A 21,342-nucleotide genomic window follows, 5' to 3' on the forward strand; every position below is an offset into this window, starting at 1 on the left:
ACGTTCTCCCCATGTCTGCATGGGATTCCTCCGGGTGCTCCGGTTTCCTCCCACAGTCCAAAGATGTGCAGGTTAGATTAATTGGCCATGATAAATTGTTCCTTAGTGTCCCAACATGTGTAGGTTAGGGGGATTAGCAGGGTAAATATGTGGGGGTATGGGGATAGGGCTTTGGTAGGATACTCTGTCGGAGAGTCAGTGCAGATTCGATGGGTTGAATGACCTTCTTCTATACTGTAGGGATTCTAAGATCTCTTGTCACTCCACCTTTTCAACTCCTGCTTTACGGGTTGCAAACTGAGACACAGTTCTATCAGTTACTTCCTCAGACCCCAGAAGAAAACATTCCATGACAAACAAATGGTATGTTTTCTATTGAGACCAAACAGTCATAAATAAAGTCACATTCTTCTGTCAATATACTGTAACCCAACCCCCACACTAAAGTTATTAATAACAGTTAAGACAACTCCCTATCGTAATTTCAGAGAATAAAGGTTTCCGACTGGTACAGAGCAATTAAAACAATGCATAGTTTCTTTAACCATGGTAGCATTTTAAGTTCACCATGCTTTTAGCCATTCCTTCAAACTGATTTAAAAACAAACATGTACTGGTATTTTGGCTATCAAGACAGCTTCAGCTCTAGACTCAAATGACCTCTGAAGGTTAGTTCAGATTAAGATCAAAAGGAAAAACAGTAGAGGCAAGTTCACCCTATGAAAGAGAGCTGTTTTTAGACCGCAGTCCACAGCAGAAAGCTGCATCAACTTCCAACAAGTTGTGTCTGGAGAAAGCCTCTTAGAGAAGTTGCCTCTCTCCTAAGTCAGAAGCAACCCCAAAATATATAGGTGTCTGGTGTGGTAACTATTGATGGATTTTGCTTATAGTTTCAAAACCCATGGGATATTGTTTGGGGGCGGGGGAAGTGGTCATATACCTCAGAGGTTACAAAAATAGAGGGGTTTGGAACTGGGTGAATTTAAAGATCCTGTGTACAGCCAATAACGTAGTTAAGTGTATTTCTAGTTGATTTTCTTGTGTTATAGTTTATTAAACATCTATTTTGTTTAAAATCATCACAAAAGTGCCTGGGACATTCACATTTTTCCACATATTAAACAAAACTGCAAAATGTAGTTGAGCAGATATTCCAAATTTCCCGAATACCCGAGTATTTAACATTAGAAATCATAGAAACCCTACAGTGCAGAAGGAGGCCATTCGGCCCATTGAGTCTGCACCGACCACAATCCCACCCAGGCCCTACCCCCACATATTTACCCGCTAATCCCACTAACCTATGCATCTCAGGACTCTAAGGGGCAATTTTTAACCTGGCCAATCAACCTAACCTGCACATCTTTGGACTGTGGGAGGAAACCGGAGCACCCGGAGGAAACCCACGCTGACACGAGGAGAATGTGCAAACTCCACACAGACAGTGACCTGAGCCGGGAATCGAACCCGGGACCCTGGAGCTGTGAAGCAGCAGTGCTAACCACTGTGCTACCGTGCTACGTAGCTACATTCTGAACAATAATTATTTCTTAAAGTGCCCAAGAAATTCTGCATCTTGGTCAGTGGCTCATTTGTTCTCAGATTTAACCAGCTCCTCTTCATTTGATAGCATGACTTGTCCCCAAGATATCCTCATTATTTACCTTAAATATCATAGTTCTGCAGCTTCAATTCTTCTCTGTATTGCGACACTGGTTGTCCAACACTTGCTTCTTTGTGCCAAAATTGGTGATGCAGCAATCCAGAGCTCTCTTGATCATAGTCTTCTTAATTTTCTGAAATGCATCTTTGGTCATTCTAATCCTTCTCGCATGTTCGATCTAATATTAACATATTTCCGAGGTAACAAAATTTGTTTGTTTGATCTTTTCATTCTTCACCGAGATCTTACATTCTGGCATAATTTTCTTCTTAGATACCACTAGATATTTTGTTTTCTTACAATTTATGTTAAGCCCTTCTCACTTTTACTCACTACTTTAACCAAAAGCTTTCCAGTTTCCCTTCAGAGTCAGCAATAAGAAGTGTCATCTACATATATTATTCAGGTTGCAACCTCTAACTAATAATCCAGGAAGATCTTCTATCTCTAAGAATTATAATTGATGCAAATGAAGATAAAGCAAGCTTGCTGCTGTGCAGCCTTATGGTGCATGTTAACCAGTAACCTTAGAACAGATATAATTTCACTATACAATCACAAATTTGCTTAGGTAGTTTTCAACTTTTACAATTGCAGTTTCTTCCCAATAAAATTTTTTTTTATCACTCCAAGATCTTTTCCTTCAAGGTCAAGGGACTCTAACATGCGCCTCAATTCTTCATGTTTCACCTTTTCAAATAGAACCATAGAAAATTACAGCTCAGAAACAGGCCTTTTGGCCCTTCTTGTCTGTGCCGAACCATTTTTTGCCTAGTCCCACTGACCTGCACTTTCACCATATCCCTCCACACCCCTCTCATCCATGAACGCGTCCAAGTTTTTCTTAAATGTTAAAAGTGACCCCGCATTTACCACTTTATCCGGCAGCTCATTCCACACTCCACCACTCTCTGCGTGAAGAAGCCCCCCCTAATATTCCCTTTAAACTTTTCTCCTTTCACCCTTAACCCATGCCCTCTGGTTTTTTTCTCCCCGAGCCTCAGCGGAAAAAGCCTGCTTGCATTCACTCTATCTATACCCAGCAAAATCTTATACACCTCTATCAAATCTCCCCTCAATCTTCTATGCTCCAGGGAATAAAGTCCCAACCTATTCAATCTCTCTCTGCAACTCAGCTTCTCAAGTCCCGGCAACATCCTTGTGAACCTTCTCTGCACTCTTTCAACCTTATTTACATCTTTCCTGTAACTAGGTGACCAAAACTGTACACAATACTCCAAATTCAGCCTCACCAATGCCTTATATAACCTTACCATAACACTCCAACTTTTATACTCGATACTCCGATTTATAAAGGCCAATGTACCAAAGGCACTCTTTACGACCCTATCCACCTGTGACGTCACTTTTAGGGAATTCTGTACCTATATTCCCAGATCCCTCTGTTCAACTGCACTCTTCAGAGTCCTACCATTTACCCTGTACGTTCTACTTTGGTTTGTCCTTCCAATGTGCAATATCTCACACTTGTCTGCGTTAAATTCCATTTGCCATTTTTCAGCCCATTTTTCTAGTTGGTCCAAATCCCTCTGCAAGCTTTGAAAACCTTCCTCACTGTCCACTACACCTCCAATCTTTGTATCATCAGCAAACTTGCTGATCCAATTTACCACATTATCATCCAGATCATTGATATAGATGACAAACAACAATGGACCCAACACCGATCCCTGCGGCACACCACTAGTCACAGGCCTCCACTCAGAGGAGCAATCCTCCACAACCACTCTCTGGCTTCTTCCATTGAGCCAGTGTCTAATCCAATTTACTACCTCCCCATGTATACCTAGCGACTGAACCTTCCTAACTAACCTCCCATGAGGGACCTTGTCAAAGGCCTTGCTGAGATCCAGGTAGACAACATCCACTGCCTTCCCTTCTTCCACTTTCCTGGTAACCTCCTCGAAAAACTCTAATAGATTGGTCAAACATGACCTACCACACACAAAGCCATGTTGACTCTCCCTAATAAGTCCCTGTCTATCCAAATATTTGTAGATCCTATCCCTTATCACACCTTCCAATAACTTGCCCACCACCGACGTCAAACTTACTGGCCTATAATTTCCCAGATTTATTTTGGAACCTTTTTTAAACAACGGAACAACATGAGCCACCCTCCAATCATCCGGCACCTCCCCCGTGAATACTGACATTTTAAATATGTCTGCCAGGGCCCCTGCAAGTTCAACACTAGCTTCCCTCAAGGTCCGTGGGAATACCCTGTCCGGTCCTGGGGATTCATCCACTCTGATTTGCCTCAAGACAGCGAGCACCTCCTCCCCTTTAATCTGTAAAGATTCCATGACCTCCCTACCTGTTTGCCCTATTTCCGTAGGCTCCATGCCCGTTTCCTCAGTAAATACGGATGCAAAAAAACCATTTAGTATCTCCCCCATCTCTTTTGGTTCCATACACAGTCTACCACTCTGGTCTTCAAGAGGACCAATTTTATCCCTCACTATCCTTTTGCTCCTAACATACCTGTAGAAGCTCTTTGGATTTTCATTCATTCTGTCTGCCAAAGCAACCTCATGTCTTCTTTTAGCCCTCCTGATTTCCCTCTTAGGTAGCTTCTTGCACTTTTTATACTCCTCGAGCATCTGATCTGTTCCTTGCTGCCTGTACATTTCATACAACTCTCTCTTCCTCTTAATCAGTGTTACAATCTCCCTCGAGAACCAAGGTTCCTTATTCCTATTTACTTTGCCTTTAATCCTGACAGGAACATACAAACTCTGCACTCTCAAAATTTCTCCTTTGAAGGCCTCCCATTTTCCATTTACATCCTTACCAGAGAACAGCCTGTGCCAATCCACACTTCCCAGATCCCTTCTCATTTCATCAAATTTGGCCTTTTTCCAGTTCAGAACTTCAACCCGAGGACCAGATCTATCCTTATCCATGATCAGGTTGAAACTAATGGCATTATGATCACTGGATCCAAAGTGTTCCCTCACACTCACATCCATCACCTGCCCGAACTCATTTCCTTACTATAATCAATAACACGCATAGGGTGCACATTTTGTAAAATCCACTCATGGCAGCAATGATACGACTAGCATAATTGGCATTTCTCATGAAAATTGTCCATGAACAAGTGAGTTGGGAGTTGTTGGGGTGTTAAAATTCAGGTCTTTTATAAGGAGTGGGAGCAGCTCTAATGCACCCATTTCTGGGCTTAATAGATATATCTGGATGCCAGAGAGAAAGTTGCTCAAGTCAGGGATTTAGTAATTGCAGGCAGGCATATTTAACAATTTAAGGGATGTTAATGAGGTGTTTGCAAATTGTGTTTAGATTCAACTTGGCCCAAAATTTCAGTTATGTAGTCCAGCACTCAAAAAACTGATCAAGAAAACAACAAGATGAACAAGTTTTTAAAAATTCTTTCATGGAAAGGGCATATGGCTGGTAAGGCCAGCATTTGTTGCGCATCCCCAACTTCTCTCAGCAGGTGGTGATATCCACATGGTGCAGGTACACCCACAGTGCTATTAGGGAGTTACAGACATTTTAGTCTAGTGACAGAACAGTGATACTGTTCCAAGTCAGGTGGTGTGTGGCTTGGAGGAAAAACTGCATATGATAAGTTTCATGCATCTATTGCTCTTGTGCTTCTGTGTTGTTGAGGTTTAAAAAGCCTTGGCAAGTTGCTGCAGTACATCATGTAGATTGTACACACTGCTGCCACTGTGGTGAAGGGAGTGAAAAGTTAAGGTGGTGGGATGGGGTGCCAATCAAGTGGGCTGCTTTGTCCTGGATGGTGTTGAGCTTCGAGTGTCAATGGAACTGCACTCATCCAGGCAAGTGAATCCATCACACTCTTGACTTATGCCTTGTAGACAGTGGATAAGATGATTCAGGTGCATCTTTAAATCTACCATTGTCCCATCTGAACAATGGTTGACTTAAATTTTGTGGGGCCATGCGCTCAACTTAATTTCCCCCCCCCCCCCAATGATCTCATGCCCCACCCCATCCACAATGATGCCAGACCTCTCCCTCAATGACACCACGCCCCGCCTCCAATGACATTTGCAATCCTTATTCAGCCAATGTTCACCCCTCAAGACTTAATGGACATTTCCCCTGGAGTTCTGATTTAAGGAATGGAAGGTCGGTTTAGATAAGCAGGGTCATGTGATAATCAGGTTAATGGGAGGAGCTAAATCTGTAGCAGAGAAACAGTTTTTTCAGTTCTGGCTGGAAATTGCTTGAAGACAGAAGTTGTCTGCAAGCTTCTCTCTCTGAAAGCTTCACTCATTATAGCAAGGATATAATGGGTACTAACATATTTAAAGTGGCTTTTAAATCTTTAAGAGGAATGTTGCTTATTTGGAATAGAAACAGACTTAAGTCAGAAATTAAAGCTGTTTCCTTTCATTTTTAAATATTCTTCAACTGTTTATAGTTAAGCATGCTTCATTTGTTAAGAGTTAAACTTAGTAAAACAAACTTTATTTAATTACAATAAAAGATCCCTGTCAGTGGAATTGCATATGGACCAAAGCATCCTATCCTCACATTTATGCCAAAATAGAAATTTGTTGGAGTTTAGTCTGACTTCATACTATACCTTAGAATTCTGGTCCACTTTTGAGAGGCTCAACATTCAACCAGGAAGCAGGACTGTAAACAAATGGACCACTTAATAGCTGTATTTTTATTCTTTATCCAAAAACATTGCTCCAAGAATGACTGACACTTGATTCAAACCCTTTATCAGTTCCAGCCCATAGCAGATGACAGCAGTTATTGTGCTTCAATCTTAAAATACCCATGATGCCTTGCAGATGCCTCATTTGTCCACAGAAGTCTATACCAGAGCAATTCAAAAAAAAATTGTTTGGCATTGTGGGATGAAGATAGATGGATTACGTGCAGATGTTAGTTACTTTGGATGGAATAAAGAGAACCAGTCCATAAAATATGCACCAACATTTACTGCTCTCCAAGAGCAAACTGGTTGCCAAGTTCTAGTTGAACAGACTGATTTTTAGAACCATCCTCTCTGGACTTGTTTTTGTACTTCATCGCAAAGGTCTTTTCCATTTATCTATCTTTTCTGGTTTCTACATGATTTGCAGAAGCTTGTAGGGATGGAAACTGTGCATCATTGTAAATCTCTGGTGGTCCTTGTGATTATGTTTTTCTCACATTACCTGATCTGGCTGCAGGAGGTTGATAAATGCCAGATGACTTTGATTCTGGGGTTTCTGCAACCACAATGACAAGTTCTGGAGTTATCTTGCTCGAGGGCCCAAATATCTTGTCTCCTTCTCTATACAAGATATTCTCCACCATCTTCACCCTAAGAAGTCTCACAGCATCAGGTTAAAGTCCAACAGGTTTATTTGGAATCATGAGCTTTTGGAGCACTGCTCCTTCAACAGGTGAGTGGAGAGGTAGGTTTCACAAACACGGCATATATAGACAAAGGCACAATTTCAATATAATAGTTGGAATGCGAATCTTTACAGGTAATCAAGTCTTTATAGGTACAGAAAATGCGAGTGGAGAGGGGTTTAATCACAGGTTAAAAAGGTGTGAATTGTCTCAAACCAGGACAGTTAGTAGGATTTTGCAAGCCCAGGCCAAATGGTGGGGGTTACACATGAACCCAATAGTGTGACATGAACCCAAGATCCCGGTTGAGACCGTCCTCATGCGTGCGGAACTTGGCTATCAGTTTTTGCTCAGCGATTCTGCGTTGTCATGTGTCTTGAAGCCCGCCTTGGAGAACGCTTACCCAAGATCAGAGGCGGAATGTCCTTGACTGCTGAAGTGTTCCCCGTCTGGAAGGAAACACTCCTGCCTGACGATTGTCATGTGGTGTCTATTCATCCGTTGTTGTAGTGTCTGCATGGTCTTGCCGATATACCATGCCTTGAGACTCCTTTCCTGCAGCGTATGAGGGAGACAACGTTGGCTGAGTGGCATGAGTATGTACCGTGTGCCTGGTGGGTGGTGTTCTCATGTGCGATGGTGGTATCCATGTCGATGATCCGGCACGTCTTGCAGAGGTTGCTTTGGTAGGGTTGTGTGGTGTCGTGGTCGCTGTTCTCCTGAAGGCTGGGTAGTTTGTTGCGTACAATGGTCTGTTTGAGATTGCGCGCTTGCTTGAAGGCAAGTAGTGGGGGTGTGGGGATGGCCTTGGCGAGATGTTCGTCTTCATCGATGACATGTTGAAGGCTCCGAAGATGATGTCGTAGTTTCTCCGCTCTGGATGACGAAGGGTACTCTGTCGGTCATGTCCCTTGTTTGTCTTTTGAGGTCGTTGGTGCGGTTTTTCGCTGTGGCACGTTGGAACTGTCAATTGATGAGTCGAGCACAAGTTGGGTTCATATCACACTACGCGTAACCTCCACTATCTGTAAAATTGTACTAACTGTCCTGGCTTGAGACAATTCACACCTCTTTAACCTGTAATTATCCCTCTCTCCACTCGTACTGTCTGTACTTTTAAAGACTTGATTACCTGTAAAGACTCGCATTCCAACCATTATCTTGCAATTGTGTCTTTGTCTATATATGCCGTGTTTGTGAAACCTACCTCTCCACTCACCTGACGAAGGAGCAGCGCTCCAAAAACTCGTGATTCCAAATAAACCTGTTGGACTTTAACCTGGTGTTAAAGAGACTTCTTAATGTGCCCACCCCAGTCCAATGCAGGCATCATCATCTTCACCTTGATCTCCTTTAATTCTTCTCATCATCTTCTTCCTCTTTTTCATCATTGATTTGTAAGGGGCATGGATTCTCAAGCCAGTGTAATCACCTTCAGAGTGGTTCTGGCTGGCTCCTGGTCTCTCCTACACCACCCTGTTCCCCTAAATCACCAAACTGGAATGACCTCGAGTGTCCAGCTTCAGCCCAGCTCTGACTCCCTACTCAATGAGCTGCTCAGGTCAAACTCCTTCCATTCTTCATTCTCCCTGAACCGTTTCTGTTGGGGATCCCGACACTCGCTCTTTCTCTTTCATCACTTCCTTGATCACTCTGAGAACTGACAGTAGCGGGGCTTTGGCAGGAGTTGCCACTGCAGATGTGAAGGAGATGGCGGTGACAGCAGTGGGTTTGGACTCAGGGTGTCAGTCGTACCGTGGCTTTGGCAAGCCTGGCGAGAGGAGCCACTTTGGCCACTTTTGTTTTGTCTTTCTTCTTATCTCTTTTGGCAAAGAAATCATCAAGTCTCTGGTTATCCTGCTCGGCTATGCTGGGCTGGGAGTTGGGGCTAGGCTCAAGCTGGACACGTACGGCCATCCCGGTTTGGTGACTCAGGGCGACAGGGCGGTGCAGGAAGCTGGCCAGAGCTACCCGGAGCAGGCTGGACAGGGGCATGGAAACCAGGGGCAGCACTGGCAACAAATGGTCCAGACCTTTTTGCCGCCTGGGTTGCTGGAATTGCCCTTGTGAAATCTTGCTGGAAGGTTGCAACATCTGCACCTTCCCATCTGCTGCCAGTGCACACTGTGATCCAAGCCCCAGGTTTTAATTGGGGATATAATTAATTCAGTCCCATGCTGTAAGAGGACTTGGGTAAACAAGGACTTGAACCAGGACTTGAAACAAGGACTTAAAGAGGACTTGACCAGAGTCTGATGCTGCTCTGCCTTGTCTGCTATAAGCCTGCTATCAGCAGGCAATGCAGAGCAATATCAGACTCTGATTGGTGCCCCCACAGCGACCAGCCAGCAAGGGACTTCCCTATTGGTGGGGCCTTGTGCCTAGGCAAAGTGTATTTCATTGTAGGTCCACCTCTGGACCGGAATAAAAACTCACCTTATTGCGGCTGGTGTCTTAGTGTCCTGACAAATATTTGTCAGAGCATGTCTGCATGGATGCAGCATTGTTCAATCTCAGAGACTTAAAAGATCTAAATAGGAAGTGCATTGGAAGGGCCTGACAGCATATTGCATTCATGGCAGTGATAATGTGCCATGTTGGGATCAGCATGTGCACAGAAGAGAGACCAAAGTCTGGCTTCCATGACCTCGAGTAAGAATATTGCTTCCACAAGCTGAAAATATTATGTCAGGTGGCGGCAAACATCAGCAACTTCCAAGAGGAAACCGGTTCCCTGTTGGACATTTTACCCATGCATCATCAATAACTGTGAAAATGATCATCCTCAACTTTATCATCCCCAGTTCTTTCCAGGGTGCTATCAAACATGAAATCAAAATTTTCCGGGTGCCCACACTTAAATGCACAAGGTAGTCACTGATTGTTTGTCAGGGCGGCTCCCTGCATGTGAATGTATCTCACTTCGAGCAAGCATAAATAAGCTTTACAAGTTTGATTATCTTAGATCCATTGTTAGTGTAGCTATCATTACACTCAGGATTTTTTGGGAAGTGCTGTTGAATCACATCTAACAGCAGACATTTTGTTTTGGGTTTTCCCAGTGCAGCTAGTTGAGTACATACGGTCTGTGCTCTGCCCATTACCAACAACTGAAGGAATATAATGATTTGCCGAATGAATCAAGCAGCATTTTCAGCCCACATACCTGACAACACAGCGGTACTGAAATTCATAGATAACGTTGCTCAACTGTGTGGTAGACAGAACACTTTATTGGACTAACGGCAGCATCCAGTTAGTGAAAACTAGTACTAGTATAACAGTAGCAGTGTCAAACAGCTTGCTTAACCTGTTTCTCAAATTTGATACTTTGCCTTTCCAGGGGTTTTTTTTGAGGTGGATCTGGCACTTTTCAGGATGGAAAGTACAACTTTTGGCCCATTTGTGACAAATCTGTTCATCGTTTAATTATTGATGAAACAAAATCAACATATGTTCAGAGTAATTCTTTCTGCAGCTGTGAGCTCTCTGTCTCTTCATGTCCAGCTGAGAGGAATGAGGATATGCCACTTATTTCCATGGCATCCTCCTCTGCCTTGGTGAGCTGAAAAAGTTCTGGCAGAGCACCTCCAGTCCTTCCCATCTCATTTTGAGTTTTTGCTTCCTAGAAGTGTAAAAGTGAAGATCGGGTATTCACCTGATGGAAGCAGTTTATTTGGTGGGTGCAAACAAGGGATAAATTCATCACATTGCATAAGGATTGGGGTGACTTGTAATACTGAGGATAAATGTCTAGAAATTAAGAGTTAGATGGTGCTGAAATTAGATTAGGGTCTGAGAAATGCTATGATAAAGTACACCTAGCAAGATAGAGAGGAGAGCAGGCAGGAGGCAAAGAATCTTAAAGAACAGGATATAACTGAATCAGCTAATATATTCACTTTTCTTGACTAGATTAGGCCATTAAGTTATATCCTAAATTGTATTCAAGATCTGAGACAAAGCATTTACTGCTTTCCTCTTCAGCTACCTACAACCCACGCCTTCTTGCTGAGAATATGTTTCTTCCTCAAATTGTGGAAGAAAGGTATGTCCTTCCTGTTCCCGACTGCACTGAACAGTAATTTCAGTGATGAAACATTGAACCTCTATGCTTTATCTCCAGTATCCATCCTGAACACCTCTAATTCCCATTTGTGCACTCTCTTTAAACACAGCTGCAGTCATGTCAAACAGGTATGCATCACACCCACCGCACAGACTGGGGACAAGAAATCCAAAAGTCAAAACAAATTGGTATAATTGAGTTGAGGAAAGCAGATTCTGATCATTCATATGACTTCCCAGTTTTGTCCAACACCCAGAAGCCACCCTTAAAGTAATACTGGGCCTAAATGTCAGGAGGATATTTTTAAAACTATCTTAGCAGGTCAAAAATGTCCAAAAATGTTCTTTCTTGGCACCAGCACTTACTCAACCAGTTATCCAGAGCCTGTGAAACAGCATATCCTGAGGATCAAATCGTGTCATGCCCAGAGCAGTATCTGGCACCGTCAGTGCATACATCGTTGAGAAAAATAAGTTGACTTTTAAAAGAAAAGCAGAAACAATGATGGTGAACAAATTTCAACTGAGACACTTTGCAGCCATTCTCCTTACTGATTTAGCAAGATCTTCTATACATACCATATTTAATTCTCAGTTTGTTCCTTGAATAAATGCCATTATTCATTTCCACAAGGCAAATACAACAAGGATATTGGCAAGGGGGAAGACATCAGAAGGCATGCAATATTCCACCAGATTCATAACTGAATCGGGATTTAAAGAGAAAAAGATAGCTACATTCCAGTATATATATGGAGACATTTTGTCAGAACACCATTTGGTACAAACAAAAACACAAAAAACTTTGGCATTGGAGTTTCACTGATAAACAGAAAAATCCAAAAGTTCAAAAAGACAAGAAAATGGGTCAAAAGAATTTCCATGACAGGACAGTAATAGCGATCAAAGCAAAATTGAGGCTTGGTTCATGCCTAAACACACTATTCAAAAGAGGAAAGGTCACAAGAATCAAAGCTTCTGAATGGATACTGGTTGGTTCTGTGGTGGTTCCAATTAGGGCCTATCCAAATGTACAGCGAACACATGAGGAAGAAACTCAGTGATCATACCCCAATTAATGTTTTGCCTTCTCCAAGAAACAAAATACTGGTTGCTTATGACAATTATAATCATCTTATCAAGTGATTTATATCTTCATGTTCAAAATATCAGGTCATCCTTAACCCCTTGAAGCTATTATTCACTATATAACCTTCTGAAACCAAAAATTACAGTATAAGCCAAACTTCATTTCTTACATTATTTTCTTCCCGTTCTTCAGACTTTCTGCCATTCCTACAGACAACTTGCAAATGGCTTTTTGCTAGGCTTGGTGGGCTTAATGGAAATTCAATGAGTCTTCCATGTTCCTTCCAGCTTTATGAAGATATATCTGGTATATACTTGGCATGTCCCCAGTGACATAACTGCTGAGAGAGCATGACAGCGAACTAGCAAACCATCTACAACGTCCTTTCTTTAGTATTCAGTGCAGCACATTTGCAGAACTATTATGTCATTATGTTTTGTTCAAAAGCTGTTTTTGATACTTCTTTCATTTAGTTCCCCATACAAATTCATCCTGGTCATCAAGTTTTAGAATATTAAGAGTACTATTAGTAAATAGTTTCCAAAGTATAAACATATGCAAGAGTAAATCTATTTGAATAAACTGGGATTGTTCTCCTTGGAAAGACGGAGGCCGAGGGGCAACCTGATAGAAGTTTATAAAATTATGAGGGACATAGTGAACAGTTGGAAACTTTTTCCCAGGGCAGAAATGACAATTACAAGGTGGCACAAGTTCAAGGTAAGTGGGGAAAGGTTCAGTACAGATGTGCGGGAAGTTTCTTTTTACACAGAGGGTGGTGGGGGCCTGATGCACTGCCAAGTGAGGTGGTTGAGGTAGACACGTGAGTGACATTTAAGACTTATCTGGATAGACACATGAACAGCCGGGAAATAGAGGGATATAGGCGGTTGGTCTGGATAGGACAACATGATCGGCACAGACTTGGTGGGCCGAAGGGCCTGTTCCTGTGCTGTTCTTCGTTCTTGGTTTATTAATTGCATACCAGAAACACTTAGTGGTGACTTCAATTCCCATATTCTTCCTATAGGTGGCACCAATTGCATGTCATGTGACAGTGACAGAGCCACCCGAGGGGAAACAGCAAATCACATAGTACAATTAAGAGGATAAAAAAGAAAACAAGACTTCCATATGGAAATCCCAGCAGGAGTTGGTACTCCCAACTTGATGCAAAATGACTACGAGGTCTCTTTGAAGAATGTGAAGACAAATAAATGAACCCAAGAACAACAGTATAAATAAACAATTATTAGTCTTGGAAAACACAAACTGGAATGTTCCAGGAGCCACAGAAAAAAACAGCAAGTGCTGAAGGCAGACTATCTGCAGTTCAGATGGAGCAGCTTTTGTTAGGTGTAAAAAAAAGTGTGATGTCTGCCCCATCTCCCTCTTCCAAAGAGTAGTAGAGCTGGCAACTCATCTGCCTTGTGACAGTAATTTGTGGTGGTTGATAAATTCTTGCCTGTTCAAGGTAAAAAGAGTTAGAACAAACATGCCCATCCTCCAACCCAGGCTGAAATTGAATCTGAGAAAACATGTAATCTTTAATACAGTTGAAGATTTGATGCCACTTCCCCAACGTCCCAAACCACATGGGTGAGTGGCAATAGCTTCAGCAACTGAACTGTAACCTGAACTCTCATCTCAAGTGCAGGCACTGTTGGAATCTGCAGTCTAAGGCTTTGCTATTTGCTTGGACAAGAGGATAACTTGTCAATGTATACTTTAACATAAACGCAAGAGATTAGGAGTAAGCCCATCTCTCAGTATTCCATGTCCACCTTTCCAAAGGGATCCTCAAACTTGCCCAGTTGACTAATGGATCTACATCACCATGGCACTCATTCAATTTTGAAATACGTGCAGGACATGAAGCTCGCTATTGACTGCAGAGGGTTTTGGGGATTGAATTGCATCACCAGGAAATGTATCTGAGTCTTCTTCCACAATTTTCTGATCTCGCCACTAAACACACCTGCCCCGATCGGGGGTAGAAAATCCCGGTCTCTGTCCCACTAAATTCCCTTACATAAACAAAAATGAGGGACACAACTAAATTGATTCTGTATAATCCATCTAAATCCCTCTCAGCATCCAACTGATCCTTAAATAATTCCAGGATTTTTTTAATGTACACAGAACATCATTCATACAACATTGTGTGAAGATTGCCATTTCAAGTTTACCTTTTGTTGGTTTGAACCTATGGTATCATAACTTATTCTGAAGCAATTTTCTGGATGTACATCATCTATACATTTCATTATTTTATGTACATCTTAACAGTTTCAGTAGCTCCCATCTTCATCCAGCCTAAATGTCCAAGTATTTGGTGGAGACAAGTTAGGCTACACACTGGATAGAATGCAAATCTAAATGCCCAATGGCAACATTTGCTATTGATTGTAAAATATAAAATATCATTGTTCTGGTCAATTTGAAAGAGCATTCTAATGCACCTCAACCAACAAAAGGAGGGAATTACCAATTATATGCCCATTTCTTTCCTATTTCTCAACTTCAAACTTAGGTAAGTATGAAGTGTGCTCTCCCTCTTCGTAACTCAACATTATTGTCAAATAATATGAACTACGAATCCCAGTTCCTATTAACATAAAATTCAAAACATTCTGAATGCGGTATGTAGCACACATTGCTCTTTCGATCAGGATATTACCTAAACTATACAGTTTTAAACATAAAGAATAGGCAGCTCCAAGTTTTTGCACAGTAAATTCCATACCTGACTATGTTCCAGAAAAGCAAATAGCCACTGAAGTTTCATCATTAATGACTGTGAATCACTCTCCTTCAGCAGCATTACAGCATGCCTGAAGCTAGAAAGGAGCACAAAACTTTGTTTAATGAACATTGTGATGGTGCAAGATATTGGTGTACGAACCAGATCAGCAGAGTTTCCAAACTGATTTATTTAAAAGAGACTCCATGTTTTCAATAAAATTAAAATGGAAATTAAAATCAGAATGAAAATTAACTGAAAATAGAATCTCAGAACCAAGCAAAATGGCATCTCAGGAACTCATTAGTTAGTCTGGGCTAAATGTTTTCCAGATCTGGCAATCTGGATAACAATATGGACCTTTTGGGAAATTTCCGTTAATTTTTCAGCATTTATTTCTTTGCTGTTTCTTAGTGCATTTAACTATTAAGTCATAGAGTCATAGAGGTTTACAGCATGGAAACAGGCCCTTCGGCCCAACTTGTCCATGCCGCCCTTTTTTTTAAAACCCCGAAGCTATTCCCAATTGCCCGCATTTGGCCCATATCCCTCTATACCCATCGTACCCATGTAACTATCTAAATGCTTTTTAAAAGATAAAATTGTACCCGTCTCTACTACTACCTCTGGCAGCTTGTTCCAGACACTCACCACCCTCTGTGAAAAAATTGCCCCTCTGGACACTTTTGTATCTCTCCCCTCTCACCTAATCTTGGCAGGACTGATAATGGTGCTTCATTTATTAACTGCTTGATTACGTTTTTGATGACAGAATATGTTTAAGAATTGACAAATTTTAGACAACTTACGAGAAAGTTGATGAGTGGACAGCCTGTACAAAATAGAGCAAATGGGGAAACGTTGCATTATTTCAGGAAACAATGTTTTTGTCAAGAATGAGCCTGAGGCAAAGTAATAAAATTTTATACATTTGGACCAGTTCTGGAAGAGATGGGAGGAGAATGGGTTGCATCTGAACATATCAGGGACAAATTTCCTTGTGCTTTTGGGGCAGATTTAAATTTGTGGGGCCTGGGAACCAATAGGTAATATTAAGAGTGGAACACCAAGGTGCAGAGAATGGGGAGACACAAAGCACTGGAGTAGGAAATGATGTATTAGGTGGGATTAGAGCAAGAAGGAATGTAATTAAATTAAAGTAGAATTACCATGTTTGCATGTAAATGCATAGTGTGAGATTAAAAAACATTGGTGAGTTGCAAGCATTGTAGCCATGTAGAACTATGGTCTTGTTTTAATAATGAGACCTAGCTCAAAGAAGGGTAGCACTGGGTGCCAAATATTGCTGGAGACAATATGTTAAGGAAAGAAAGGAGGAAGGGTAGCAATATTGATTAAGGAGAACATCACAGTGCGGAAGGGAGAGGATGCCCCAGAGAGGTCAAGCACAGAATATATTTGGCTAGATCTATGAAACAAGAAAGGTTCAATTATATGATTCAGTGTTGCCTGCAGGCTACCAACTAGTGGAAAAAAATGTAGAGGAACAAATTTACAAGGAAATTACAAAGTACGTGAATAAGATAGTTAAGGCGGCTTATGGGGCACTTGCTTTTATCAGTAAGGCATAGAGTCCAAGAGCAAGGAGGAAATGTTGGAGTTATGCAGAGCATTGGTTAGGCCACAGCTGGAGTACTGTGTGCAGTTCTGGCCACCTCACTATAGGAAGGATGTGATAGCACTTGAGGGGATAGAGGAGGTTCACCATGGTGTTGCCTGGGTTGGAGTTATAAGGAGAGACTAGATAGGCTTGGATTGTTTTCTTTAGAGCATAGAAGGCTGGGGGTGGGGGGATATAATTGAGGTGTATAAGATTGAAGGGTTTGGACAGGGTGAATAGCGAGCAGCTGTTCCCCTTGGTTGAGGGGTCAATCATGAGAGGGTGTAGTTTTAGGGTAAGAGACAAGAAATTCAGAGGGGATTCACTCAGTGGGTGGTGGGAATCTGGAATGTACTTCCTGGGAAGATAGTGGAGGCTGGAAACCTAACAATCTTTGGCAGAGCACTTGAAATATCATAACATTCAAGGATGTGGACAAGTGCAGGAACATGGGATTAGCACGCCTTGAGTGGTAGTTGTCAGTACAGACTTGATGGGCTGAAGGGCTTTTATGACTCCAAGTATGAGAATTATACAGTAATTACAATGAGTAACTTTTATTAACTTTATTAAAAGACTTAGAATCATTCAGCCTGTTCAATTTTCTCATTGGACAGCTCCAATCATTTCTGCCCTTAAAAATGATGGAATGGTGCGCATATGTGGTGACTACAAGCTCATCATTAACCAAGTTTCTAAGTCAGATGCTTATCCATTTCCTAGGGTCAAAGATTTGTTTTCAAATCTTGTGGGAGGCAAGCTGTTTTGAAAACTGGACATGAGCCAGGTATTTCAACAACTCAAAGGAAGATTCAAAGCTGAATGCCCGTAACTGCAGACTAGCTGCGAAATATTGCCAAGCAGACGAGACAACGGAACTACGCCATCTACAAAACTTCAGCAGTCACGGGCATTCAGCCGCTGATCTTCAGGTAAGCGTTCTCCAAGGCGGTCTTCACGACACACAACGCAGAATCGTTGAGCAGAAACTGATAGCCAAGTTCCGCACACGAGGACGGCCTCAACCGGGATCTTGGGTTCCTGTCACACTATCTGTAACCCCCACGACTTGCCTGGGCTTGCAAAATCTCACTAACTGTCCTGGCTTGGGACAATACACATCTCTTTAACCTGTGCTTAACCCTCTCTCCACTCACATTGTCTGTACCTTTAAGACTTGATTACCTGTAAAGACTCGCATTCCAACCATTATCTTGTAAATTGAGTTTGTGTCTTTATATGCCCTGTTTGTGAACACAAGTCCTCACTCACCTGAAGGAGCTTGAGGCTCCGAAAGCTAGTGCTGCCAAATACACCTGTTGGACTTTAACCTGGTGTTGAGACTTCTTACTGTGCTTACCCCAGTCCAACGTAGGCATCTCCACATCATGGCAACCTTTGAAAGGACAATGGACAACCTGTTGCAAGGCTTTCCTCAGGTTACATTCTACTTAGATGACATCTTAATTGCAGGGAAGACTGAGGAGGACCACTTCAGCAACCTGGATCAAGTTTTTAAAAGGTTTTCAGAAACAGAACTGTGTCTGAAGAGGAGCAAGTGCATTTTCCAGACACAAAGTGTAGAGCATCTAGGCCATAGAATCACTGCTCGCAGCTTTACTCCCTGTAGAGGGGAAGATGCAAGCCACTAAGGAAGCTCTGGAGCCCAAGAATGCATCAGAGCTCAGGTCATATTTGGGCTTGGGGAAACTATTATGTAAAGTTTTTCTCAGAGGTGTTTAGTGCTTGCTCCTCTGTAACTACTTCTGCACAAAGAAACCAAATGGAAGTGGGAACCCACACAGAAAGCGGTTTTCAGGGTGTGAAAGTGCTGCTGCAATTGGCTAATCTGCTAGTCTATTTTGATCCAGACAGGAAAGTTATCCTGTCGCACAATGCCTCACCCTACAGCGGAGGGGTGATACTTTCTCTAAGGAGGTTGGGTCTGAAAAACCTATCCATATAGCACCTACGACGCTGACAAAGATTGCAAAGGAATATTCACAGTTGGACAAAGAGGGCCTAACTATTGTTTTGCGATGAAACGATTCCATCAGTACCTCCACGGTCATTCATTCACCACGGCACCATGGTGGTACAGTAGTTAGCACTGCTGTCTCAGCCCCAGGGACCGGATTCAATTCTAGTCTTGGGTGACTATCTGTGGGAGTTTGCACATTCTCCATGTCTGCACATGGGTTTCCTCCGGGTGTACCAGTTTCCTCCCATAGTCCAAAGATGTGCAGGATTAGCCATGGTAAATTGCCCCTTAGTGTCCCAAGATGTGTAATTTAGATGGATTAGCCATGGGAAATGTGTGGGGTTACAAGGATATGGCACGGGAAAGGGCCTGGGTAAGATACTGTCAGAAAGTCAGTGCAGGCTTGATGGGCTGAATGGCCTCTTCTGCACTGTAGGGTTCTATGATTCTATATATTCCAACCTCAAGCCGGTGAGTCTTTTCAGTGAGTCAAAATGTATGGCTTCAGCATGTGCTGGGTGCTTACATTGTCAACTTATCAGTACAATATCGTGTGCAAAGAAAGATAACATAAAAGTTGAGTCATCTCCCTTTATCGAATTTTCCAAGGAATTGCATCTTCTTGAGACAAATTCCTTACTCGAGAGACTTGCACATTCTCCAGAGATCCTATTCTGTTGCAAGGATGGCCAACTGTCATAGATGATGAGTTGAAACCTTTTGTGAAGTGTCGGGATGAATTAAGCGCGCAAGGTGGATTTGGGGGGGGGGGTCAAAAGTGCCTGGGCCATCTCCTGGTCATTCGCAAGTCATGGATGAAACTCATGAGCCCTGTCCAGGTGCTTCTAGAATGAAAAGTTTAGCCAGGTCATACAGTTTGTGGCCTAATGTGGATTTGGACTTGGAGAATAAGGTAAAATCCTGTTTGGCTTGTCAGATAAGTCAAGAGATGGCACTACAGAATCACTTTGTCCTTGGGACTGGCCTGAGAGGCTGTGGTGCAGATGGCATGTGGACTTTGTGGGACCTCTCATGAACTACATATTTTTGGTTGTCGCAGGTGTGCATTCAAAATGGTTGAAAGTACATATCATGAGTAATATTACAGCTCCTGTAACGATTGAGAAGCTACATCAAATTTTTGCAACTTATGGTCTACCAGGTTCAGTTATTTCAGATAATAGCACTACATTTACAAGTCGTTTCAAGAATTAGTGCAAAAGAATGGTATACGTCATAGGTGTGTTGCACCATTTCATCTAGCTTCAAATGGTTTAGCAGAGCAAGCTGATAAACCCTGAAGAAGGGATTGATAGGAATGGCAGGTGATACTTGGAGTACTGTCACAAAATAGTAGGATGTTATGAAAATTATTTTTTTATTTTGCATGAGTAAAAATCAAACAGCCATGTATTTTGTAAACCAGGTCTGTGCAGCAATTAAGAGAAAGGAAGGAAAGAATAGGGAACGGGATGTTCTTTACAATTGATATAATTAATAGTCAGAGTTCTGAGAGTCAGGAAGCAGATTAGACACGCACGAGGTGTTGAAGAAGCAAGAGAGAGAAAGGCAACCATCCCCAGGAACAAATTCAGCCAGAAATTAGGGGCTGAAGGCAGCAGAAGAGCAGGTGAGGGGCAGTCATCCTCAGGAAACAGCTCAGCTAGAGATGAAGTGCTAAAGGCAAAAGCCATTTTGAGCAAAAGTGAGCAGGAGAAAAGAGAAGCAGGAGGGACACAACTACCACACTTTAGAAGATTTATGCTTTCATAGAATCCCTACAGTGCAGAAGGTGGTGATTCGGCCCATCGAGTCTGCACCGAGTCTTACACAGGCCCTATCCCTGTAATCCCACGTATTCACCCTGCTAATCCCTCTCACCTATATATCGTGGGACACTGAGGGATGATTTAGCATGTCCAATCAACCTAACCTTCACATCTTCGGACCGTGGGAGGAAACCAGAGCACCGGAGGAAACACATGCAGACATGGGGAGAACGTGCAAATTCCACACATAGTCACCCAAGGCCGAAATTGAACCCTGACGCTGTGAGGCAGCAGTGCTAACCACTGTGCCACCGTGCTGTCCAAAGAGAGGCAGTTCAAACCGGAATATGATTACATCAGGAACATTGGTGGTTACCAGGAATAATTTTAAACCAAAATGGTCCCATACCTTGGGTCATGAGACTGCAAAATGGAAAAGTTGTTCGCAGGCACCAAGACCATGTTCATTTACATTATGACTCCGAGTCAGCAAAAGTTTCAGAGTCAGCACCATTACAGATAACATGGCAGGAGGTAATGCGGCTGTGGGTATTCACCAGGAAGTGGTTCCTGTATTAACTCTGCTGGGGGAGTGGAAAAGGAACATTCATATACAGATTCTCAATCCATCTCTTCATCCACAATTCCGGATCAACCGTTACAATATTTACCAGTGGTGTATAGGTCACAACGCAATCACAAAACACCTGACAGACTTGTGTAATTAAGACTTACTTTTGTTGTATTTCTGTCCTGATGGGGGATTGAAATTTAAGAGGGGAGAAACGTTACAGAATGTCATTTTGAGTGCAAAGTGTTCTTATGAGATTTTCTCCTATGCAATTGTTTTACTGGTGTCTGTTGAGGATTCTGAGCATATGTGGACTTTTCCGTCTGCAAGAGGGTGACCTCTAAGCAAGACCTGTTTTACGAGTGCTCCTGTTTTCATAGTTATTACTATTATCACTATTCTGCTGAGTTACTGTTAAACTTGCTTGCATAAAGAAGTTCCTTCTTTTAAACAAATATTTGAC

The 21,342-nt window shown here is 42.3% G+C and overlaps 1 protein-coding gene across 1 annotated transcript in view; it reads right to left on the bottom strand.

Moving 5' to 3' along the window:
• The window catches only part of LOC144499661 (ubiquitin carboxyl-terminal hydrolase 35-like), a 105,271-nt gene that overhangs the window by 36,090 nt on the left and 47,839 nt on the right, over nucleotides 1–21,342 (bottom strand). Inside the window, exon 9 of the mRNA XM_078221904.1 lies at nucleotides 14,941–15,034. Within this exon, the coding sequence (XP_078078030.1) occupies nucleotides 14,941–15,034 (94 nt within the window). The remainder of the gene's footprint in view (nucleotides 1–14,940; nucleotides 15,035–21,342) is intronic.

Source organism: Mustelus asterias, chromosome 10 (genome assembly GCF_964213995.1).
Source record: "Mustelus asterias chromosome 10, sMusAst1.hap1.1, whole genome shotgun sequence".
NCBI lineage: Eukaryota > Metazoa > Chordata > Chondrichthyes > Carcharhiniformes > Triakidae > Mustelus > Mustelus asterias.